The 26,677-nt window shown below is 36.8% G+C and overlaps 1 protein-coding gene across 6 annotated transcripts in view; it reads right to left on the bottom strand.

Moving 5' to 3' along the window:
* Nucleotides 1-26,677, bottom strand: part of CDH18 (cadherin 18) — a 1,275,757-nt gene that overhangs the window by 7,409 nt on the left and 1,241,671 nt on the right. For 3 of the 6 annotated variants that reach the window (XM_044932378.2, XM_045163642.1, XM_025270676.3), the window contains one exon: nt 6,522-6,773. The exons of 1 other annotated variant lie outside the window; for it this stretch is intronic. In XM_044932378.2, coding sequence (XP_044788313.1) covers nt 6,522-6,773 — 252 coding nt within the window. The remainder of the gene's footprint in view (nt 1-6,521; nt 6,774-26,677) is intronic. 2 more of the 6 variants (XM_025270679.3, XM_025270680.3) reach the window with 2 other exon arrangements.

Raw genomic sequence — 26,677 nt, 5'->3', positions numbered from 1 at the left:
GGAATTCCATCACCTCCACTAGCTTTGTTTGTAGTGGTGCTTTCTAAGGCCCACTTGACTTCACATTCTAGGATGTCTGGCTCTAGGTGAGTGATCACACCATCGTGATTACCTGGGTTGTAAAGATGTTATTTGTACAGTTCTTCAGGTTATTCCAGCCACCTCTTCTTAATATCTTATGCTTCTGTTAGGTCCATAACATTTCTGTCTTTATGGAGCCCATCTTTGCATGAAATGTTCCTTTGGTATCTCTAATTTTCTTGAAGAGATCTCTAGTGTTTCCCATTCCGTCGTTTTCCTCTATTTCTTTGCATTGATCGCTGAGGAAGGCTTTCTTATCTCTTCTTGCTATTCTTTGGAACTCTGCATTCAGATGATTATATCTTTCCTTTTCTCCTTTGCTTCTCGCTTCTCTTCTTTTCACAGCTATTTGTAAGGCCTCCTTAGACAGCCATTTTGCTTTCTTGCATTTCTTTTCCATGGGGATGGTCTTTTCATCCCTGTCTCCTGTACAATGTGACGAACCTCCGACCATAGTTCATCAGGCACTCTATCTATCAGATCTAGTCCCTTAAATCTATTTCTCACTTCCACTGTATAATCATAAGGGATTTGATTTAGGTCATACCTGAATGGTCTAATGGTTTTCCCTACTTTCTTCAATTTAAGTCTGAATTTGGCAATAAGGAGCTCATGATCTGAGCCACAGTCAGCTTCTGGTGAAAGTGCTGCACTCAATATGTCAGCAAATTTGGAAAACTCAGCAGTGGCCACAGGACTGGAAAAGGTCAGTTTTCATTCCAATCCCAAAGAAAGGCAATGCCAAAGAATGCTCAAACTACCACACAATTGCACTCATCTCACATGCTAGTAAAGTAATGCTCAAAATTCTTCAAGCCAGGCTTCAGCAATACGTGAACTGTGAACTTCCAGATGTTCAAGCTGGTTTTAGAAAAGGCAGAGGAACCAGAAATTAAATTGCCAACATCCACTGGATCATCGAAAAAGCAAGAGAGTTCCAGAAAAACATTTATTTCTGCTTTATTGACTATGCCAAAGCCTTTGACTGTGTGGATCACAATCACCTGTGGAAAATTCTGAAAGTGATAGGAATACCAGACCACCTGACTGACTCTTGAGAAATCCATATGCAGGTCAGGAAGCAACAGTTAGAACTGGACATGGAACAACTGGTTCCAAATAGGAAAAGGAGTATGTCAAGACTGTATATTGTCACCCTGCCTATTTAACTTATATGCAGAGTACATCATGAGAAATGCTGGGCTGGAAGAAGCACAAGCTGGAATCAAGATTTCCAGGAGAAATATCAATAACCTCAGATAGGCAGATGACACCACCTTTATGGCAGAAAGTGAAGAATTAAAAAGCCTCTTGATGAAAGTGAAAGTGGAGAGTGAAAAAGTTGGCTTAAAGCTCAATATTCAGAAAATGAAGATCATGGCATCTGGTCCCATTACTTCATGGGAAATAGATGGGCAAACAGTGGAAACAGTGTCAGACTATTTTGGGGGGCTCCAAAATCACTGCAGATGGTGACTGCAGCCATGAAATTAAAAGACGCTTACTCCTTGGAAGGAAGTTATGACCAACCTAGATAGCATATTGAAAAGCAGAGACATTACTTTGCCAACAAAGGTCCGTCTAGTCAAGGCTATGGTTTTTCCAGTGGTCATGTATGAATGCGAGAGTTGGACTGTAAAGAAAGCTGAGCACCGAAGAATTTTGAACTGTGGTGTTGGAGAAGACTCTTGAGTGTCCCTTGGACTGCAAGGAGATCCAACCAGTCCATTCTGAAGGAGATCAGCCCTGGGATTTCTTTGGAAGGAATGATGCTGAAGCTGAAACTCCAGTACTTTGGCCACCTCATGCAAAGAGTTGACTCACTGGAAAAGACTCTGATGCTAGGAGGGACTGGGGGCAGGAGTAAAAAGGGACGACAGAGGATGAGATGGCTTGATGGCATCACTGACTCGATGGACTTGAGTCTGAGTGAACTCCGGGAGTTGGTGATGGGCAGGGAGGCCTGGCATGCTGTGATTCATGGGGTTGCAAAGAGTCAGACAGGACTGAATGACTGAACTGAACTGAATTGATTTCAAAATTACAAATGTCTATATTTCAAGTTTGTGGGCCAGCTATTTTCTCTATAATAATATATGCCCTTAAAATGCCATCAAAAATATAAATTACATTATAAATAATTATTGCTTAAACCCAAGGTTAAGAAATTCTGCAACTTTGAATTTTAGTAAAGACATTTGATTTTCAATAAAAATTGAAGGAGCAAACATATCAAATGTAACCTTTGTTTCATTAGCCCTGATGTATAGCATAATTTTTAGAAATGTTCTCTTATTTACCTCAAAGTGGGGGGGAAAGCCATTTTCATAAAATCAATTAAAGGAATGTATTTTTTCATGAAATAATGAAATGATTTTTTATGTAATATAGGGGCTTCACTTATAGCTCAGATGGTAATGAGTCCTCCTGCAATGTAGGAGACCCCAGTTCAAGTCGTAGGTTGGGAAGGTCCACTGGAGAAGGGATAGGCTACCCACTCCAGTATTCTTGGGCTTCTCTTGTAGCTCAGCTGGTAAAGAATATTGTTGGGGGCCAGAGTGAGGCACTCCGCCCGTGGCAAAGGTCATGAGGAAGGAGTCTCGACATACGCAAAGGCGGGATCAAGCCTCAGGAGTCCCCCTGGAAATCCTCGAGCATCTACCCCCATAACCAGAGCCTGCCTACTTTACTACTTTGTGCTCCCACCTACACCTCTGACTTTATGGGGGGCTGTCCCCCACCACCTCTTTCGGAGAAGGAGTTAACTTAGAGCTCCAGTTAATAAAAACTCCTGGGCGTGACAGGAGTGTTTTAACCTACAAACTCCTCTGAAGGTTCTCTGGCCTGCCTGACAGGCTCGTCCGGCCACATGTGATTGCTCACAGCCTCCCAACCGTGAGAGGCACGAGATGCTTTAAACCCTCTAAAAACAGGTTCTTTAGAAAAGTTAGAAAACTATTAGTATAAGTATAGTGGGCTGATTAGAAATTGTATTGATCAACGGTTTTTCATTTGTTGAGCCAATGTTTGTTGCTAAGTCTCCACATCCCCTGCCCTTACACACATTAATGAATATATAGAAGAAATAAGTATTAAACTTTGATATTAATCATGTTAGACCCTAGGCTAAGTAAATTCTTTCCTTATCTAAAACCCACTACACCCTCACCCTATAGGAATGTAACTTTATTTAGGTGGCATCTGTTTAAGAATAATCACCCCTGGAGAAATAAGTGTCCTGGTTGACTGACTGCTGTCACAAGGAGAGGGTCATAAATTGTCAGCAGGCCCCCTGGCCAGAAGATGATGTAACACCCCTAAGACCTCTGTATACATTTGTATGAAGCACCTGACTTTGATAAAAGTCAGGACTGCTAACCCCACGTGACTTTTGCATAACATCTCAGTGTATAAAAGTAGACCATGGAAAATAAAGAATTGGGATCAGTTTCTTGAAATACTGGTCTCCCCATGTTGCTCTCCCTCTCACTCTGGCTGAGTCTCCATCTGGAGCGTGGAACCCGCCATGCTTATTAATTATGCCTGGGCTTCTAAGATCCGACCGGGGAGGCCTCAGTGTCTCCTCTCCTTCGGGAGAATGGAAGGACGCCTGCAGCCTATGTAAGTGGTGCAAACTTCTTGTCTTGAAGTTTTATTGGTCTCTCACGTAAACCAAGCTACTCAGCCTCTTTTCTCCACTGAATTTTCCTACTGAGCTATCCTCATTCTATTACTCTTTACATCTCTAATTAATATCTAATTGAAGCTATTGTATCCTGATCCTCGCCGACACCGTCCAAGCTTCGAACTCCCTTGATCAGCCGGGGCTGGACTCCGGCAGAATATTATTTTATATAATATGCCTAATTGTACCTTACATTGATATCTGTCAGTTTAAAGGTTTTAAGCTTAGTATGCAAAATAATTTTCTGATGATAAATGAAAATAAAAGCCAAAGGTAACAGGTTCCACCACTGAAATATCTTTCAGAATAAGGACTTGGAAGAACTTATATTAATGTCAGAGTGTTCTTTTTTTTTTTTCTTTAATTGAAGTATAGTTGACTTACAAAAAGTCACTGAGTTCTATTCTTTGTAGTTTCATTTAGGAAATCTAGAGGATTCAATGTTTGTAGCTGTTTATTCTTTGGGATTTTTTTTTTTTTTTGGTTGTTGTTTTTGAAAAATACCATATGATATCACTTATATGTGGACTATAAAATATGGCACAAATGGCCCTATCTACAAAATAGAAACAGACTCACAGACATGGAGAACAGACTTGTGGCTACCAAGAGAGAGGGGGTTGGGGGAGAGGGTGAGAGAGGAGTTTGGGATTAGGAGACATAAACTATTGTATATAGGATGGATAAAGCACAGGTCCTACTGTATAGCACAGGGAATAATATCCTATGCTAAATCATAATGGAAGGGAACATGAAAAAAAGAATATATGTGTATAACTGAGTCACAACATTTCTTATCAACTATACTTTAAAAAATTAAATTAAAAAAAAGGGGAAAAAATCTGAATTTTATGGTTGCCTTCACCACCATGCTTCTACTACAAAAGACTGTACTACAATGAAATAGCTCTTGTTATGAAGAGTCAAACCTCCATGCTTCAAATTGCCAAGTGCAACTGACACTTTTTGTTGCTCAATTTAGTTAACTTTTAGGCAGCTTTTGCATGGTTGAATGCTCTGTCCTCCTTGATACACTTATTTTCTTTGATTTTAGGACATCACCCTTACTAATTCTGTTCCTTCTTCTGTGATTTCTGCTTTGCTTTCTCTGGTATTTCATCCTTCTTGACTTGGTGATCGCACTGGAGTTTATCACAGCTCAGTCCTGGTCTATCCTTTCTCTCTTCATAGTCTCTGGCTGTGGTGACATCAACAAAATGCATTTCTAGTGTCCCCCAACTCTGGGAAGATCAATGAAGATCTTAAAGATCCACATTTAGCAAGAGATGAAAAGTCTTTGATACTGTTCTAACTCAGCTGCATATCTAGTTTATCCAAGATTGTTTTTGTTTGTTTGTTTTCTGTAATTTTTGGCTATTATACTCTTAGCTTTGGATACATGTTTCTAGAAAAAACACCATATCATAAATATTAAATGTTTGCTTACTGACCTGAAATGGAGTGGGTAGCCTTTCCTTCCTAGAAAGGATCTTCCCAAACCAGGTATCAATCCCAGGTCTCCCACTTTGCAAGTGGATTCTTTACCAGCTGAGCCATGAGGGAATATGCTGGTCCAAATTATGCTGTGTCTGAGTGAGACAAATGTATTGTATTCCTAACTGGTTTGCCTACCTACTCTCTTGTCATCATGAGATCTGCTATCCACTTCATTCATAGCTGTCTTTGTTAAGCATACAAATGTTATGATGGGACACGCCTACTTTAAACCTCTCCTTGGACTCTTAAAACAAAACAAAACCCACTTTTTTTTTTTTTTTTTACCCCATCCTTTCTACTCAGTCTCATGTCATCTTGATCTCCACTCCTCTGTACAAGTACTTTGTCTTCTAACCCAGGAACAAAACAAGGGACATTCCTTGCAAGAATATCTCTGTCTCACCAAAGTATGTATTTTGTTTGTTTTTCTTACATATACACATAAGTACAGAGAACAGAGCAAAATATATGGTGCTATGAGAAAGCTAGAGGGTGAAGATACACTGGAAACATATATATGTACCCATTTAAACTCTAAATTAAAAGATTCTTTACATCTACCTTTCTTATAAAAAAATATCTGAATTTGCTGTCTCACTTTGTATAGTAATTCTAAAGAGTTTATAATAATTTTGGCTTCAAATGCAGTTGGTAAGGTTTTGACTTATCAAAGAGAACATAAAATTAGAGACATTATCTTCTTTTAAAATAAAATGTAATTCAAGAAATTAAAATACATTAGTTTTCATTTAATAATAATATCTGATATCTCTGAGACCAAAAATTATTTTAGACTTAGTCCTGTAAATTCAACTGAAGTTGATGACCAACTAATATTTTAGACTGATAGAAGTTTCTACAGGAAACTTATTCTTTTTAATTGGTGGTCAGATTCATTGTAAATAATGTCACTTATGTTCTTTGAAATAAATTGGAAAAGCCCTTTCAGTATGGGATTCAGAATACTTAATACCAATTCTTTCTAAAGTAGATCTTTTCTAAAAAGATTTATCCTACCCTTTCTTCTCACATTTCAACTCTCATTACATTCGAACCAAATTATTTCAAGATTAACTATGGTATCAAGAAGGTTATTTAAAAGAAGATCAGTGCAGTCAAGTTTTGGTATTACATAAAGCATTCCTAGCTCTAAAGTCTTGTTAAAATGATTCTGTCTCTGTCTGTCTCTGTTTTTGAACGCACCGCTGTAGGGTACACTCAGAAATGCCATCATCCCTTAGGATTTAGAGTGACTTACCTAGGAGGATGACAACACATAGAAGAATAGCGATTAAGGCTCCTGTACTCAAACCAGCCGAGGACAGGAAGGCTTCGGCATGGCATGTCCGCACGCGCCCATCTCTCTCGCATGCACAAACCCTGATGGTGAGGGTGCTGCTGCTGCTGAGAGAGGGGATTCCACCATCAGAGATCATAATGGGGAGATAATACACATCCTGAATAGTTCGACTAAATCTCCTCCGCCTTGTCAGAATGCTGGCTGTGTTATCTATGACAGACATAAGCAGAACAAAATGTACTTAGTAAAGCCGCCGTTAAAGAGTCACATTTCCTTTAAAGGATAACATGGGTATGTGTATTTTTTTTCTTTTTTTTTTTTTTCTTTTATGAAATGGATAGAGGAATGTGAAGGGAGATTATGAACCAGTTACTAAAACTGGTTATTAAATGGAGAAAACTATGTGAAAAATTAATAAGGCCTGGACTAAAGGCGAGGGGAAATAGTGGATGACAGAGGAGGTAGAAGCAATAAACATTTGGCGTGTGGACATTTTAGCCAAAGGATTGAAAGTGATTCATGGACACCAAACTGTGGGGGGAGCCAGTGTCCCTATCCCAAACCTGGTGGCTCTGATAGAAACAGGTATCTATATGTTTAGCAAACTTCAAGTGAGGTTAATATACAAACATGTTTAAGAACCATTGATACAGGTAATATATTTATGGAGACACCAGATAAATTGATACATTGTTTTACACTTGCGATTTGAAGAACTTTTGTTATAGTGGGAACACCATGGGGAAGTAAATGATGAATAAAATAGTTCATTCATTTTTATGTGCTTTTAAAATGCCATATACTATGGTAAATAATTGCATGATGACTTTTGATCAATCCATACAACCATAAAAGGGAGAGGATGCCACATTCCTTACATTTTAGGGAAATTAATTTTTATTAGGAATAATACTTTTAACATGAATAACCTGAGTCCCATGGGGTAAAATGCCCCAAATCACAGAGCTAGACAATAATCAAGCTACACCCCAATACATTCTAGAACCTGCTCAAAACCAGGATGCCATACTGCCACTTCTTCACCAGTTCACTGGCAGTTCATATCGATGGCCTTGGATGCACTTAGGACATGTTTATTTCAGCATTGTTATTTCTCCTTCTGCATCTATTAGCTAAAGGATCCTTTAGGTGCACATTCGTATGTGCTGTTCAAAACTCCTGCATAGAGTGACTTGTTACCTGAACTGTAGATTGCTACCTGGCCCAAGGTCATATCCTTCTGGAGCAGCACATAATCAATGACTCATTAATTCAAGGTTATAAAGATCAAGTCACTTCTGCTAAATGCAGAAAACCTTGAAGGGCAAGCTTAATTCCAGCTTTCCCATAGGGTCAGCCATAGACATGTTCGAATTTTATGGTCGCTTAATTGCTCACTCTGCCCTTTCTTCCACTCTCACTGTGGTCCACAACTGCTGATCTTAAAGGCAAACTGCAAGAAGCATCCTGTCCTCTAAGCTCCAGTCCAGAGCCTGCTTCCCAGAGAATCCAACGTTTGGCTACAGCTGTCAATTAATTGTTTTTAACTATAAAGTTAGTAAATTGTTAGATAATTATTTCTAGGAATTCTTTTTCTCATATCAATTTCTATTATTCAGAAAATTGGAATTCTATTACTTATGAATATGCTTATGATAATCTTGATATAATATAGATATATTTTGATTGTATATTGCCAAACTAATACAAAAAACAGGTAATATTTCAAACATTCAATGGAATACAGATAATAAAACACATAAGTGATTTATATATGTAAAACATATATAGATCTATATGAGTATATACATCTATATGAGTTGTTGAAGGTGTGTTATAGAATATAAATAATCTAATAAGTTACTACAAGTATTTTCTTACTTGGGAGAAGAGAAATTTAAAGAAAAGTGTATTGATTGTTTACTCTGAAGCAGGTTTCAGAATGATGGAAAAAAAGAGGAGAAATTGCATCATATGTGTTTTTAAGAGTAAAACCATCACAGGTACACCCTCAGAAACCCAGACCTTTGATTAAGCACATCTATCAGGTGTAGGATGTTGCGTAGTGATTAATATAAAATTGCCTCTATTTACAATTCCTTAATCTAAGAAAAAGATATGAACAGATACAGACACAAACATGTTTGAAGATCTCACAGTCAGTCCTCTGAAGAAAAGATGGAAGACACTGGTCCCTGATCCCAAGAAACCTCATAATATGTGAGGTTTTACACATTATGTGTGAATCACATGATAAGATATAAGGGTAGATGGGGACTCCCCTTTACGGCTCTAGGCTTATGTCCACTTTACATTCTTCATCTGGTAGCAAGTTCTTTATCAAGATAATTATTGGAAATACAATCATAAACATGATGAGAAATGAGAAGAAAGCCAGAATATGTTTCTAGGGCACTTTAAGTTCTCAAATAGAAAGCTCTCAGACATGGAGACATGACAATATTCTTTCATTTTCCCAGCTGAAGGTCTGACTTTTGAAAAGAAAGAAGATTCAGAAAGCAAAAGCTTCCTACCTAAAAAGGCTTAGCATAGCAGAATAATGAGCTCTTGACAAGGGATATTGTGTTCCTCTCTTGACCTGTAGAAAATGTACTTGGCAGTAGGCTCACTGAACTTGAACAAGCAAATTTTGAACTAAAATGAAAGAGATAAGAAGATACATATATATCTACATACATATAAATATACTTATGTATGAGAACAAACTTTATCTCACTTAAATTGCAATATTACATGACAAGCAATGCCTCTAAACTTGAAATATAAGATGTAAAAATATAAGGTGTCCATAGGTGCATGGGTTTATCTCTGGGCTTTCTATTTTGTTCCATTGATCTATATTTCTGTCTTTGTGCCAGTACCATACTGTCTTGATGACTGTGGCTTTGTAGTAGAGCCTGAAGTCAGGCAAGTGTTGCTGGGAAAACTGGTCAACCACTTGTAAAAGAATGAAACTAGAACACTTTCTAACACCATACACAAAAATAAACTAAAAATGGATTAAAGATCTAAACATAAGACCAGAAACTATAAAATTCTTAGAGGAGAATATAGGCAAAACACTCTCTGACATATATCACAGCAGGATCCTCTATGACCCACCTCCCAGAATATTGGAAATAAAAGCAAAAATAAACAAATGGGACCTAATTAAACTTAAAAGCTTCTGCACAGCAAAAGAAACTATAAGCAAGGTAAAAAGACAGCCTTCAGAATGGGAGAAAATAATAGCAAATGAAGCAGCTGACAAACAACTGATCTTAAAAATATACAAGCAACTCCTGCAGCTCAACTCCAAAAAAATAAATGACCCAATCAAAAAAATGGGCCAAAGAACTAAATAGACATTTCTCCAAAGAAGACATACATACGGCTAACAAACACATGAAAAGATGCTCAACATCACTCATTATCAGAGAAATGCAAATCAAAACCATAATGAGGTACCATTTCATGCCAGTCAGAATGGCTGCGATCTAAAAGTCTACAAGCAATAAATGCTGGAGTAGGTGTGGAGAAAAGGGAACCCTCTTACACTGTTGGTGAGAATGCAAACTAGTACAGCCACTATGGAGAACAGTGTGGAGATTCCTTCAAAAAACTGGAAATAGAACTGCCTTATGACCCAGCAATCCCACCGCTGGGCATACACACCAAGGAAACCAGAATTGAAAGAGACACGTGTACCCCAATGTTCATCACAGCACTGTTTATAATAGCTAGGACATGGAAGCAACCTAGATGTCCATCAGCAGATGAATGGATAAGAGAGCTGCGGTACATATACACAATGGAGTATTACTCAACCATTAAAAAGAATACATTTGAATCAGTTCTAATGAGGTGGATAAAACTGAAGCCTATTATACAGAGTGAAGTAAGCCAGAAAGAAAAACACCAATACAGTATACTAACACATATATATGGAATTTAGAAAGATGGTAATGACAACCCTGTATGCGAGACAGCAAAAGAGACACAGATGTATAGAACAGACTTTTGGACTCTGTGGGGAGGGTGGGAATGATTTGGGAGAATGACATTAAAACGTGTATAATATCATATAAGAAATGAATTGCCAGTCCAGGTTTGATGCAGGATACAGGAAGCTTGGGGCTGGTGCACTGGGATGACCCAGAGGGATGGTATGGGGAGGGAGGTGGGAGGGTGGTTCAGGATGGGGAACACATGTACACCCATGGCGAATGCATGTTGATGTATGGCAAAACCAATACAATATTGTAAAGTAAAAATAACAATAATAATAATGAAAAAAATTAAAAAAAAAATAAGATGTAAAAAGTAAACCAGTCCCAAGTATTGGGACTTCCCTAGTGGTCTAGTATTTTAGACTCCTGGTGCTTCCACTGTTAGAGGCACAGGTTTGATCCCTGTTTTGAGAGCTAAAATCCCTCATGCTTTGTGATGCAGCCATTAAACAAACAAAAAAAAGTATTACATATACACAATGGAGTATTACTCAGCCATTAAAAAGAATACATATGAATCAGTTCTAATGAGGTGGATGAAACTGGAGCCTATTATACAGAGTGAAGTAAGCCAGAAAGAAAAACACCAATACAGTACACTAATGCATATATATGGAATTTAGAAAGATGGTAACAATAACCCTGTATACGAGACAGCAAAAGAGACACTGATGTATAGAACAGTCTTTTGGACTCTGTGGGAGAGGGAGAGGGTGGGATGATTTGGGAGAATGGCATTGAAATATGTATAATATCATATATGAAACGAGTCACCAGTCCAGGTTCGATGCACGATACTTGATGCTTGGGGCTGGTGCACTGGGATGACCCAGAGGGATGGTATGGGGAGGGAGGAGGGAGGAGGGTTCAGGATGGGGAATACATGTATACCTGTGGCAGATTCATTTTGATATATGGGAAAACCAATACAATATTGTAAAGTTAAATAAAATAAAAATTTTAAAAAAAGTATTACAGAAAGTCTAGAAAAACTTTAAAACAGACAAAATTTAATATGAATTGAATAAATGGAAACCATACCAGGATGTTAAATCTGTGAATAAGAAGTGCTAATTTTCAATGCCAAATAAAGGATAATCTCTAATAATGTATACTCAGGGTTGGTTCTTAATTCTAATTCTTAAGAATTTGGATGCTAATTACTTTACAATATAGTATTGGTTTTGCCATAGATCAATATGAATTAGCCTCCAATTAAAATAAATTAATTTACATTAAAAATAAATAAAAGTCCCAATTAAATGACAGGAAAAAAAAAAAAAGAATTTGGATGAAGACAGAGGATACTAGAATGGTTGGAAGCCAAGCTAATATAGCTAACCCTGGATTAGGATTCAAGGAGATTTTGAACAGCTAGCTAGCACAAAGAACTCAAACTAACAAGAAGACAGAAAATAAAGATGCATATTAGATGTAAAGTTTAATGGGTATCATATGGGAGAGAACTTGAGTAACGTCTTTTGTTTTTAAATACATACACTATCTGAATGCAGTAATGAAGCAATAGATCTGAAGCAGTCTCAGAAGCATTCAATAAAGCTGTGGAATTTTAAGGCAATTCTTCATTGGGAATATTCCATTATATACTGTCCATAAGTTTGGATCTACTATCTTAAAACTGATATTTTTAGCTCAATGTTGAAGTCCTTGACATTGATAAAAGGTTTTGAAAAATATGTCATATGAAGAATCTTTGAAACAAAGAGTGTCAGAATTCTACATGTCTTGTATGAGTTTAGGTGCCCAAAATGTCTTGGAAATTTTCCAGAAAATTTCGAGAAGCTCTGAGTAATTATTGTCTTTCTGAATACAATCAACATTTTCATGACATTCCCAGCAACTATATTTCAATGCAATGTCAAAAAAACCCTAAATGTGTTTTAATATTTCCAAGTAGATGGCAGTACATTATTTATTTTGTCATATATCCCATTTCTTGTTCAGAAAAGGATGTGCAGACATATAGGAAGAAGCAGGGAGACTGCCATGCAAATATATCATAGTTGACTCAAGTAGATACTTATAAATATCATTGTGATGACTGTGAAATGATACTTGAAGTCCTTTTAAAAAAAATAATAACTTATTTTTGCAGCTATAAGAAGTCCAGGGATTTCTTTTCTTTTTCTTTTTTTTTTACAATATGGATCTTTTATTGATCACATCTTAGAGTTAATATAGTACAATTTCCAATAAAGTTTTATACTTTAAGTATAGAAAGTTTGTAACACAGCAATTCCACATGCAGCCCTGTCCTTTATGATATTGTTGTTACATATTTTTACATATACATATATTACAATCCCCATAACTGATAATTTTGGAAGGATCTTTCACACAAGATATTTACAGTAAAATGTAAGGTTGGATAGGAATAACTCCAACCTTTATATTTCTACAGGGACAGAAGGCTACAGAGTATAATAGTATAACACAAATAGCAAAGTGCTTCTAAAATTCAGATATAATTTTCTTCAATCAGTAGTATGTGCTCTACTATTTCTTTGGCCAACATCTTGAAAGATCTTGAATGTTTCCGATCTTTGTGCTACTTTCATAAACTGTAATACAGTTTAAGTTAAAATTAGGCATGCTTTTAAAATACTCCCAAGGGCAAAAATGTCTTATATTAAAGTTCAAAATTACCTTTGATTTTGGAAAGTACTAAAAGCATGCATTCCTCAAAACTCTTGAATTACTAGGTGCCCATGCAATCCCTGACATTTCATCTAATTCCTTAGTTGATCATGCAGGCATAAAGGTAAACTTCATCTCAAGCATAGTCAAGCAGACTATTAAAGTGATATTTCCAAATCTATTACAATAGCAGAAAAGTTTGAGATCTTTAATTAAAGAGGTATATCTCTTTAATTGGAATAAACTTTATTTTCTTTTTTTTTTTAATCTGAAAAAAACACTAGGAGATAGAACCTTATTTTCAACTAGAGAGATAAATATTCATGGATTCATTTCATTCTCATTTTTATCTGGTCTTCCAGCAGCAGTAAGATACAGTCATAATTTAACTATTATCAGAGTCCATGCAGGAAACAATACTCTTTTGCTTTCCTGCAAAATACCCTTTCACATAACAGGTACTTGGTAAATAATGATTTGAACTACATTTGGCAGGAAATTGTCTTCTGTTATAGTTTCCTTATTATGTTATGTATTAAGAAATTAAAACCAAAATGAACTAATCTATCTTGATCTCCTCATGGTCTCTGCTTAAGGTTCATTCTTATTCTTCTCCTGTTTCCTGACTTCCTATTCTTTTAATCCTAGAATTGCTTTAATCTCAGTTTCTGAGACTCTCGATTCTGCCCATTCATTTAAATTTGTAAACATCCTCCTGGCCTCACTGTGTTTCTGCCAAACCACAGAACTCTGATCCAATATGTCATTATGTTCCTATTTGCACCCTGGAATGTCACCCTTTTCACCATCTGCCACACTCCTTCTTGATATCTTTTACATCCCTGATAAACACAACCATCCACTGTCTAAAGATTCTGCTTTCAAATTCACAAATTTGCTGTTAAATAGTTATAGCCATCATAAATGACCCTAACAAGTATAGAGGGTAACACTGAGTATGTTCTCAATGGAGATGAATAATCAGTTTATTAAAATTAATATTTCATCAGATGCCATAGAGTAGCTATTCTAAGCTTATTTTGCCATTTTCTCTTGAGCCTCAGTCCCCCATGCACAGTAGGAAAATATCTATTTCTGAAAAGAAGCTCCTATCTATTATCAACATATTAAAACCACATTTGAAAACTGCTCAACCCTTCGCTGCTACTAATAATGTCTATCTATGTATACAAGACTCTGTATACTATTCACTTTAAAAAGAACATGAATACATATGAAACAAAAATATGAACCTTGTAGAATATCAGCAAATTTGCTCATGAAAAGCACATATAAATTTGCATAAGAGTGTTAACTTAGGTGAATAGGGTGGTAAAGAAGAAAAACAGGAACTTTTTAAAAGAGAAACCTGAATCTAAAATAATCCATAAGCATGTCACAATAATATAACCACAGAAACGGTAGAACTACAGATAAGAGCAGCAGTTTATCCACTCCCTGCAAAAGGAATATGAATTACAGCAGAAACGCTGTTGTCAGTATTTATCACATACCTTTAAATTATGGTAGGAAATGAATGAATCAAGTATTCTACAGTAAATTATGTTTGGACACGGTATTTATAAACACTGAAGGAAACTGTTAAGATGAATTCTTACAGAGTTTAAAAAATGTGAACACATAATCCTGTTTAAAAATTATTTAAGATTCTATGTTTCAAGTTTCTTCTGCCTTAAGGCAGGGAGTAGAGTTGACGACTCCTGCAGCATTTTTTGTGTTTCTGAGCAAGGAAGGAATTAAGGCAAGAGTGTAACCTACATTTTCGCAACAGGAAAACAAAGCAAAGTGGTGCTGAATAGCAAAATCAGTCATATTTTTATTGCTTAGAATACGTGTCAGCTGTTTTTTGTTTTGTTTTCCTTTTTTTTGCTGACACTATGAGTAGGTGTATAAGAAGGTGATAAGGTGTGGGCTAACAAACTCATATATATATATGAAAAAATATATATATATATATCTGAAAATAATATTAAGTATTTTGCTAAAAAGGATAAAATTTATAAATAATATAACCTTCACCTTTAGAAGTAATATTATAAAGAAACAATACAAGGTACATTATAGTACATATATACTCATACATATATATGTACTATATATATACACATATATATACTATATATATGTATGAGTATACATGTATCAGATCAGATCAGTCTCTCAGTCATGTCCAACTCTTTGCAACCCCATGAATCACAGCATGCCAGGCCTCCCTGTCCATCACCAACTCCCAGAGTTCACTAAGACTCACGTCCATCGAGTCAGTGATGCCATCCAGCCATCTCATCACATACATATATATATATATATATATATATATATGTAAAAAAAAATCAACAGGGGTTAAAATCACTAAGGAGAGAATAAAAGCATATTTTTCTATCTACAGCAGAAGATTCATTAAATCTTCCGTAAGTTACCCTTTCCCCTTTTAGAGTCATGATGGCTTACAGACTGTTTGCCTTCTCATTAGTCAAGATTTGAGTCTCTGCCTTCCTATGAAGGACAGTGTGAATCTGTCAGGTATGACTCAACTAAGACTGAGACTTGCCTACGAGGAGAAAGGAAATTCATGGGTGAACAAAAACAATGTGTCTTGTGTGTCAGCCTCATCACTGATGGTAGTGACTTGGGGCACAGCTGCGCCCACATCCACAAGAGGATGTTTGAGGCATCATTTGCAACTCTACTCTCAGGACTGACTGTGCATGTGCTATTTTATTTAGGAATGGGAGGAAACGCTAAATGGTCTCTTGAAACCCTGTGGATAAAAACAGAATTTTAAATGGTTATAATCTGCAGAAAAATTAAGCATATTACAACACCAGCTGTGAGTTCTCATTTGAAGGACAAAATAAATGATGGGAATATTGACTGCTTGGGATCTGACAACGCTGAAGAAGTGTAAAATAAACAAAAAATCTCTTATGGTTTCCAATATGTATCAAAGTAAATAACTGCATTTCACTACCAGTGGACTGTGAAATCTGAAAGAAAATGCCCCAAAAGATATTTTCTTCACAGCTCCTAGTCAAATTTGAAAACATCACATCTTAAAATCAATGCAATGTAAACTTATTCTTCATCAAATCCAAACAGCCACAAGGAAAAACAGTGTTTTCTGAAAATAATATTAAGTATTTTGCTAAAAATGATACAGTTTATAAATAATATAACCTTCACTTTTAGAAGTAATATTATAAAGAAACAATAAAAAGTAATAAAACCAAGGGGGAAAAGTCTTCAATATACTGCAACAAGTTGAAAATGACAGTCTATAGAATCTTTCATTTAACATGCTTTAAAGTGGTCATTTTCATTGCAGTTTAATCATTTTGTTAGAAAGAATGTGCTATTTGAAGTCATTCATTTTTAAAGAATGGAAGCATCTACAGAAGTGGGAAACATATATATAAAGGAGATAACCTAGAGATAAATATGAGTAACAGATGTTCTTGATAGTAAATTATCAATAAAAAGTAAGATAAGATTTTTCAATCTAAAAGGCACATGAAGTGTGATTTAGGAAACTGAATATAGAGATACAAACATACACATAGTTAAAAATGATCTCTTTCTCTACCAAAATCTTTAAGATTTACAAATGCACTTGATAATTGGAATTAAGCCTAGGAATTAGTCTGGCAAATCTCCTTGCATCAAATAAAGCCTAGTCCTCCCAGAGGCAATATAAAGATCATGAAGCAGAAAAGACTTGTAGACTAAGGATGATTTTATATTGGTGGATTAGGCTACACTTTGCTACTACAAGATGAATGAACAAAAGCACTGTACGTTCAGACCTTTGGGGTAAGCCTAGACTCCTAGATTTTAAGACATTACAGATTTTAAGACATTACATCTATGCTATAGATACTTAGTTAAGAAGTTGAAATTATACAGTGGATTTTTTTTATGTCAAAAAGAAAAGCTTACCTATCAATTTAAAGAGAAGATGGTTGTAGGAAAAACTACATTTTAATCAGAAAACATATCATGCTTTCATTGTTATTTTAAGGTAATAAAACTTTTAAATTCTAACTTAAAAATTATCATCTGAACTCTTGTTTTTCATTTTAAATAAAATTGTGCTATTATCAGTATATTAATGATAAAAATAATATCATTATTTAAAAAATGTATTTACATTATACTTTTGCTGTATATGTTGTCAGAAAAATAAAAATCATCACTTGGCTATTTTCCAAATCAAAGAAGTTTTTTTTTTTTTTTTTAATAGCTAATGGTCATAACTTCCCACATAAATGTTGAAGACTTGTGTTTAATAAAAATGTTTTTATCTATCACAATTTGGTACTAGAGCAAGTAAAGAATTAATGGCAGAATATCTTGTCTATTTCGGTGGGGGGAGCACAAAATACAGCACAGTGTTTCATGCCTAGTGTTTTTAATAGCGAATTAAAATGCACATGTTTTTGCTTTGTCATCTCTTTGGCTAAATTCTTAAGACAAATGTCACATTCTGTCATCTCTATGCTGTCTTCATTCCCCATATCATTGAAAAATATTCTCTAATCTGCTCCAGCTAGGGGAACAAGACTCCATTCTGTAAAGGCAAATCATGTCCCACTTCTTTTAATGATGTGACTTCCAGTCATCCCTCTAAAGAAACTCACATTTCACTGCCTTCAGCTGTGAGTTACATTCATATCATCTTTATTTTCCTAGGTAGGTGGAGAGTCCTTTGAAAGCAGAAGCTGTGTGTTTTATTTTCTTGCATTCTGAACAGCTTATATCATTGCCTCAAACACATCAGACAGTGCCTTGAAGACTGAAGGCAAGGGGGAAAAAAAAAAAGCAACTAACTTAAGAGCTGACTATAGAATTTCTTTTAGAAGAAAACATTCTAAAAAAGAGAGTAAGAATGGTGGTGAATAGTAATACAGTGTGAGATTGGAGAAGAACATGCTGAACAGACCAGTGTGAAGTGTCAGGGGTGGGGATAAGGCTGAGTGTGTGTGTGTGTGTGCACGTGTGTGTGTGTGTGTGTGTGTATGTATTTCAAGGTGTTTTTCTATATTTTTAACTCTATGCAATACATGAGTACATTCTTACTGAAAATATTCAAAGTGTGTTGAAAAACATATCTTAAAAAGTATTATATTTTCTAACATATTAAATTATTACTTTTCCATGTGAATGTATGTGGCACTTAAATCATTTCTATTTGATATTTAATCATATATTGTTTGTTTTATATTGTTTTTACTTTTTCAGAAATCTATTTTTATCTTATATTCATTTGGCTGTTGTAGTTGCAAATATTTTATCATTAGGATTTTACTATGATTGACAAATAGTTTTTATATTTTCTGAGGCTTTTAGCATTTTAAAATACCCTTCCTTAACTGTCAGATGAACATTATCTTAGATAGGAAGAGATGTATTTGATTGTAGTTCTCTTTTTGAAATGTTACTAAAAGAAAGTCCATGAACTATTAGCTTGTAATTTTGCAAATGAATACTTCAGCATCATTTAATCTGTTTACAATTTAAATTCATTTTCTGGAAATTTGTAAAATTATTTCTTATCTATTAAGTTAGGGAATTTCTCTGGGATTATATACATAATTTTTAATCTTAAACTGATATATTCCTTCACACATGTTCCTTCAGATATTTCATTGTCATTTTCCATGTATTTATTTATTTAATTCTTAGTTATTTTTAATGCGCCCTTTAAAACATGCAACATTTTGCACATGATCTCAAATTCTTTATATTTTGATCCCTCTTCATAAAAATGAAATAGGAATAACGGTCTCTCTGTCTCCATTTGATGAAAGAGGAAACAGGCACACAGCACAGGAATATGACTATGGCCTCACACATAATTATTTAGCAGAAGAAGCAGTTTTCAAATTGAGGCAACCTGTTTCCTGAGTAGAGCTCTGAAACATTCTTCTATGTTGCTTCCTTCACCTTCTTTTTCTTTTTTTAATTTAACAAATTTTTAAAAAATCTAAAATATCCTCTGTGTCTGGCTCTCTGGTAGGAGTTGAGTAAGTGAGTGAATGTCGCTCAGCTGTGTCCAACTCTTTGTGACCCCATGGACGGTAACCTGCTTGGCTCCTTCTGTCCACGGAATGTCTCCAGGCAAGAACACTGGAGTGGGCAGCCATTCCCTTCTCAAAGGGATCTTGCTGACCCAGGGATCAAACCCAGGTCTCCTGCATTGCAGTTAAGAATATATTAACAGCAGCAAATAAGTCAGACAAAAATCCCTGCCTTCACAGAACTTATCATCTAAATGGGGAGAGCTCACATGTTGGAAGTAGTACAATGAAGGAGGTGCAGGGTATCAAACATCCACAGGTATCATTTAAAGACATGAATCTGCTTTGGCATCACTGTTGGGTGTCGAATGTTGGATGACGAATGTGCTGGCCAACTTGCTCTTTGGGGCATTGAATTTTTCCAGAGTTATGATTCTGAGTATGGATGGAGAAAGTGTTCCCAAGACTTTGACAAAAAAAGGGGAAGTGACTGGAGGTCAGTTGATGATAGGAGACATATTAAAATGCCACAAGGTTCAAAGGACTAGAGAGAAGGTCCCCAAGGACACTGACTCCACTGATACTGCTGAAAACTAAATTAGCAAAAAGGAATCAGCAACTGCCCAAGAGAACCTGGCCCTACTCTATCACATTTCAATGTGTGTTTGCCTCTGTCCTTCCACCTGCACGACCCTGCAGTGTTCTATAATCAACCACTTAGGGAGATCCTTCAAGCTGATTCCCAGGGATTGCTCCAATAGGGTAAGATTTATTGGGTACCATTGGGTCAGTACCTAAACTTTTTTGGACCACTGCCTTGGAGGTGATTTTCAGGATCCATTCAGAGGTTTAATTTATTTAGCAGTATATGTGATCCCAGTAAAGAGTTGTTTTGTTTTTCAATATGAGTTTGACATAATTTTTAAGCTATAATTTCCTTCATCTGTTATCCATTTCAGATATCTGCTAAGCTGGGCTGCTCTTTCCCTGCAGTCTGTTTACCCTACCTCTAGTAAAAGTTTGTGCTTTGAGTACATAACAGGCATAGGGGAGTAGCAGGGAAAGCAAGAGCCAGAGAATAAGGAGAAAACTGGTTAAATTGGTGAATGGCACAAAGAGTAACACTGTTGTATGATCTACTCTCATAATCCTCAGAATTTTCACAGAGATTCTTGGTTTTTCTCAGTACATAAGATGGGATTCTGAACCAGTTTTAATTATATTTTTAAGAACAAATATCTGTCCAATATTAATGAATAACCAGGCTGCCAGCATCTTAATAATAATTAGATTATTAATGAACTGTGTCCTTTCTTCTAAGACCTGTTTATATCCCAACTCTTTAATGAAACTAGCCAAATGGTTCTTGTGATATAATACACAGTCTGGATAAAATAGTAGTTTTTGACTAACCGATAACTAAGAAAAACCTGAAATCTTCAAGGAAATGTCTGTTTAATGACAATAGAGAGGCAAGGTAAGTAGAGGGATTAGATGCTTGAGAGGGCAAAAATGGGTGGAGCTGAACTGTGGATTACAATGTATTTGATTATACCAGGAGCTAACAAGAGGCTGGGATACCAAGCTAGGTACAGAGAAAAAAGAACTTTTAGAAGTCTCCTGAGCACACAGTCATACTGAAAATTGAGGAGTCTTAATGTGGCTGATTCTCCCTAAAGACATTTGTTAAATTGAAATTTTAAATTGAAAGTTTAGTAGAGATTTAAAACTCTAAGTGGATATTGTAAAGTAAAAAATAAATAAATAAATAAAACTTAGTAAACTGCAAAAACAAAAACAAACAAAAAACAACAACAACAACAAAAAAAACCTCTAAGTGGAAAAGCAGAAAGAAGAGGCTTATTATTTTTATCCCCCACCATCTCTTCCTGTTGAACAGATAATGATTAAGGAAGGGGACCAGGGTGAAGGTCCCAGTAAACAAAAATCTTTGTTGAAAGCCCTAGAGGGTCATGCCTTAGGGATGAGAATAAATCAGAGACAGACTGAATGTAAAGAAAACTGCCTATTAGCTTTGACTTAGTTCAACCCTGATTGGATTAATGTACATTGCATCAGTTCATTCACTCAGTCATGTCTGACTCTTTGCGACCCCATGGACTGCAGCACTTCAGGCCTCCCTGTCCATTGCCAACTCCCAGAACCTACTCAAACTCATGTCCATTGAGTCAGTGATGCCATCAAACCATCTCATCCTCTGTCGTCCCCTTTGCCTCCTGCCTTCAAACTTTCCCAGCATTAGGGTCTTTTCCAATGAGTCAGCTCTTCTCATAAGGCGGCCAAAGCATTGGAGTTTCAGATTCAACATCAGTCTTTCCAATGAATATTCAGGACTGATCTCCTCTAGGATGGACTGTTTGGATCTCCATGCAGTCCAAGGGACAATCAAGAGTCTTCTCCAACACCACAGTTCAAAAGCATCAATTCTTTAGCACTCAGCTTTCTTTATAGTCTAACTCTCACATCCATACATGACTACTGGAAAAACCATAGCCTGACTAGATGGACTTTTGTTGGCAAAGCAGTTTCTCTGCTTTTTTAATATGCTGTCTAGGTTGGTCATAACTTTTCTCCCAAGGAGTAAGAATCTTTTAATTTCATTGATGCAATCACCATCTGCAGTGATTTTGGAGCCCAAAAAAATAAAGTCTGCCACTATTTCCACTGTTTCTCCATCTATTTGCCATGAAGTGATGGGACTGGATGCCATGATCTTTGTTTTCTGAATGTTGAGCTGTAAGCCAACTTTTTCACTCTTCTCTTTCACTTTCATCAAGAGGCTCTTTAGTTCTTCTTTGCTTTCTGCCATCAGGGTGGTGTCATCTGCATATCTGAGGTTATTGATATTTCTCCTGGCAATCTTGATTCCAGCTCGTGCTTCATCTAATCCAGCGTTTCTCATGATGTACTCTACATAGAAGTTAAATAAGCATGGTGATTATATACAGCCTTGATGTACTCCTTTTCCTATTTGGAACCAGTCTGTCGTTCCATGTTCAGTTCTAACTGTTGCTTCTTGCCCTGCATACAGATTTCTCAAGAGGCAGGTCAGGTTGTCTGGTATTCCCATCTCTTTCAGAATTTTCCACAGTTTATTATGATCCACACAGTCTATTGTGATCTACACAGTCAACAACTTTGGCAGAGTCAATAAAGCAGAAATAGATGTTTTTTTTCTAGAACTCCCTTTTTCGATGATTCAGTGGACGTTGGCAATTTGATCTTTGGTTCCTCTGCCTTTCACAGTTCACGTACTGTTGAAGCCTGGCTTGGAGAATTTTGAACATTACTTTACTAGTGTGTGAGATGAGTGCATTGTGTGGTAGTTTGAGCATTCTTTGGCATTGCCTTTCTTTGAGACTGGAATGAAAACTGACCTTTTCTAGTCATGTGGCCACTGCCTAGTTTTCCAAATATGCTGGCATATTGAGTGCAGCACTTTCACAGCATCATCTATTAGGATTTGAAATAGCTCAACTGGAATTCCATCACCTCCACTAGCTTTGTTCATAGTGATACTTCTTAAGGCCCACTTGACTTCACATTCCAGCATGTCTGGCTTTAGGTGAGTGATCACACCATTGTGATTATCTGGGTCATGAAGAACTTTTTTGTACAGTTCTTCTGTGTGTTCTTGCCACCTCTTCTTAATATCTTGTGCTTCTGTTAGGTCCATACCATTTCTGTCCTTTATTGAGCACATCTTGGCATGGAATATTCCTTTGGTATCTCTAATTTTCTTGAAGAGACATCTAGTCTTTCCCATTCTGTTGTTTTCCTCTATTTCTTTGCATTGATCACTGAGCAATGCTTTCTTATCTCTCCTTGTTATTCTTTGGAACTCTGAATTCAGATGATTATATCTTTCCTTTTCTCCTTTGCTTTTGGCTTCTCTTCTTTTCACAGCCACTTCAGACAACCATTTTGCATTTTTGTATTTCTTTTTCTTGGGGACGGTCTTGCTCCCTGTCTCCTGTACAGTGTCACGAACCTCCGTCCATAGTTCATCAGGCACTCTGTCTATCAGATCTAGTCCCTTAAATCTATTTCTCACTTCCACTGTATAATTGTAAGGGATTTGTTTTAGGTTATACCTCAAAGGTCTAGTGGTTTTCTGTACTTTCTCTAATTTAAGTCTGAATTTGGCAATAAGAAGTTCATGATCTGAGCTACAGTCAGCTCCCAGTCTTGCTTTTGCTGACTGTATAGGGCTTCTCCCTCTTTGGCTGCAAAGAATACAACCAATCTGATTTTGGTGTTGATCATCTGGTGATGTCCATTTGTAGAGTCTTCTCTTATGTTGTTGGAAGAGGGTGTTTACTATGACCAGTGCATTCTCTTGGCAAAATTCTATTAGCGTTTGTCCTGCTTTATTCAGTACTTGAAGGCCAAATTCATCTGTTACTCCAGGTGTTTCTTGATTTCCTACTTTTGCATTCCAGTCCAATATAATGAAAAGGACATCTTTCTTGGGTTTTAATTCTAGAAGGTCTTGTAGGTCTTCATGGAACCATTCAACTTCAGCTTCTTCAGCATTACTGGTCGGGGCATAAACGGATTGCTGTGATATTGAATGGTTTGCCTTGGAATGAATAGAGATCATTTTGTCATTTTTGAGACTGCATCCAAGTACTGCATTTTGGACTCTCTTGTTGACCATGATGGCTACTCCATTTCTTCTAAGGGATTCCTGCCCACAGTAATAGATATAATGGTCATCTGAGTTAAATTCACCCATTCCAGTCCATCTTAGTGTACAGATTCCTAAAATGTTGATGTTCACTCTTGCCATCTCCTGTTTGACCACTTCCAATTTGCCTTGATTCATGGACCTAACAATCCAGGTTCCTATGCAAGATTGCTTTTTACAGCATCAGACCTTGCTTCTATCACCAGTCACATCAACAACTGGGTGTTGTTTTTGCTTTGACTCCATCTCTTTATTCTTTTTGGAGTTATTTCTCCACTGATCTCCAGTAGCAAATTGGGCACCTAAAGAACCAGGGAATTCATCTTTCAGTGTCCTATCTTTTTTCTTTTTCATATGGTTCATGGCAAAAATACTGAAGTGGTTTGCCATTCCCTTCTCCAGTGGACCACATTTTGTCAGAACTCTCCACCATGATCCGTCCATCTTAGGTGGCCCTACATGACATGGCTCATAGTTTCATTGAGTTATACAAGGCTGTGGTCCATGTGATTAAATTAGTTAGTTCTCTGTGATTGTGCTTTTCAGTCTGTCTGCCCTCTGATAGAGAATGATAAGAGACTTATGGAGCAGCAAGCAGTGGCTGCGAGGCGCTGGATAGGCCCTGTGGAGATACACCATGTTCAAAGTCAGAGAAACCCCAGTAAGAAGGTAGGCACTGAAGTGGCTGTGAGGAGATACCCCATGTCCAAGGTAAAGGAGAAGCCCCAGCAAGATGGTAGGAGGGGCAAATTCGCATTTAGAATCAAACCCCATTTCCACCAGAGATGCTCAGAGGGTTCAAACAAACCTTATGAACACCAGGACTGAGAGATCCCCACAGAGACTGAGACAGAACTGTGTTTGAGCGTCTCCTATGGATGTATGGGTTGTTGGAGGTATGGTCCGCTGCAGGGACAGAGGCCCTGGGTGCAGCAGACTTGGGTATGGCATAAGCCCTCTTGGAGGAGGTTGCCATTACCCCACCATAGAGCTGCCAGTATTTACACAGGCCTGCGAAATAGACTCTCGGAGGGCAAAACAGAACCTTGTGCACCAGGACCCAGAATAAAGGAGCAGTGACCCCACAGGAGACTGCCCCGGACTTGTCTGTGGGTGTCCAGGAGTCTCCGGGGGAGGTGTGGGTCAGTGGTGGCCTGCTGCAGGGTTGGGGGCACTGAGTGTAGCAGTACATGCATGGGATCTTTTGAGCGAGGTCACCATTATCTTCATTACCTCCACCATAGTTTGGCCCCAGGTAAATAGCAGGGAGGAAACACAGCTCCACCCATCAACAGGAAATTAGATAAACTATTTACTGAGCATGGCCCCGCCAATCAGAACAAGACCCAGTTTCTCCCTCAGTCAGTCTCTCCCACCAGGAAGCTTCCATAAGCCTCTATGTACAGGCATGCCCCCTTTAATCTTGCTTTGCTTTACTGTGTTTTGCAGACACTGTGTTTGTTTAAAAAATTGAAGTTTTTCAACAACCTGTGTCACACAAGTCTATTGGCACTATTTTTCCAACAGCCTTTGCTCACTTCTGGTCTCTGTGTCACGTTTGAGTAATTCTCACAATATTTCAAACTTTTTCATTATTAGTATATTTGTTTTGGTGATCTGTGATCAGGGGTCTTTGATGTTACTATTGCAAAAAATAGTATGACTCACTAATTACTCAGATGGTGATTATTGCTTTTAGCAATAAAATATTTTAATTAAATTATGCATATTTTTAGACATAACATTATTTCATACTTAACAGATTAAAATGTACACACCACTTTTATATGCATTGGAAAAAATCATGGGACTCATTTTATTATAATTGATTTATTGTGGTGGATAGGAACTAAACCCATGATGTCTCTGTGGTTCACCAGTAATAATGTCCCTCTCTAATTGTTCATCCAATAAAATGACAAACTCTCTCTGAAGAAATTTATTACCATTTGACATTCTTCCAGGCAGGAATATTATTAAATTATCTGTCTTATCTTGCAGTTCAGCTTTCATTGTGGTCAAGGGCAGAGGCCGAGAGTTTCTCAAACTCTCTCTTTATGGATGAATTTAAAACATAAGAGCAAGAATTTAAAGTTGAGGAAAAGGAAAAAATAAAACAAACAAACAAGTCCAAGGTATCAGTTACTGAAATCATCCAAAAATCTCTAGAACAAAGGGAAATGAGGGAGCTGGTTTTTCACCTACCAGCGGCTGGCAACGTGTTTAGTCAAGACTTCCATCTTTGAAATGGGTGCCTCTTTGAAGTGGATTCTATCAATCAATCAAATTTTAGTCAGTTGCATTACAAAAAGAAATTTTAAAAAAAGAAAGAAAAGCCAGCAGTCAGGGCTCATAATGCCTTCATATTTTTATAATTGAAGAAGGAAATGGCAAGCCACTCTAGTACTCTTGCCTGGAGAATCCCATGGACAGAGGAGTCTGGCGGGCTATAATCCATGGGGTCCCAAAGAGTCTGACAGGACTGGGGGGCTAAAACTTTCACTTTAGAGGAAATAAGGGATTATTCCTTGAGTCACATTCTGCTCAAGGCAGCAAGAGTCATATCAAGGCAAATACATCCATTCAAAAAGAAAGTAATCCAAATACTTACTGCTTTAGTTGGCAGCCATTTCTTACATACATAAATAGAGATGTAAATCTTTACCATCTTATAATATTTCAGTACCTACAGGGATA

This window comes from Bubalus bubalis, chromosome 19, assembly GCF_019923935.1.
Source record: "Bubalus bubalis isolate 160015118507 breed Murrah chromosome 19, NDDB_SH_1, whole genome shotgun sequence".
NCBI lineage: Eukaryota > Metazoa > Chordata > Mammalia > Artiodactyla > Bovidae > Bubalus > Bubalus bubalis.
The sequence above is the reverse complement of the archived record's forward strand: the minus strand, read 5'-3'. Positions and strand labels throughout refer to the sequence as shown.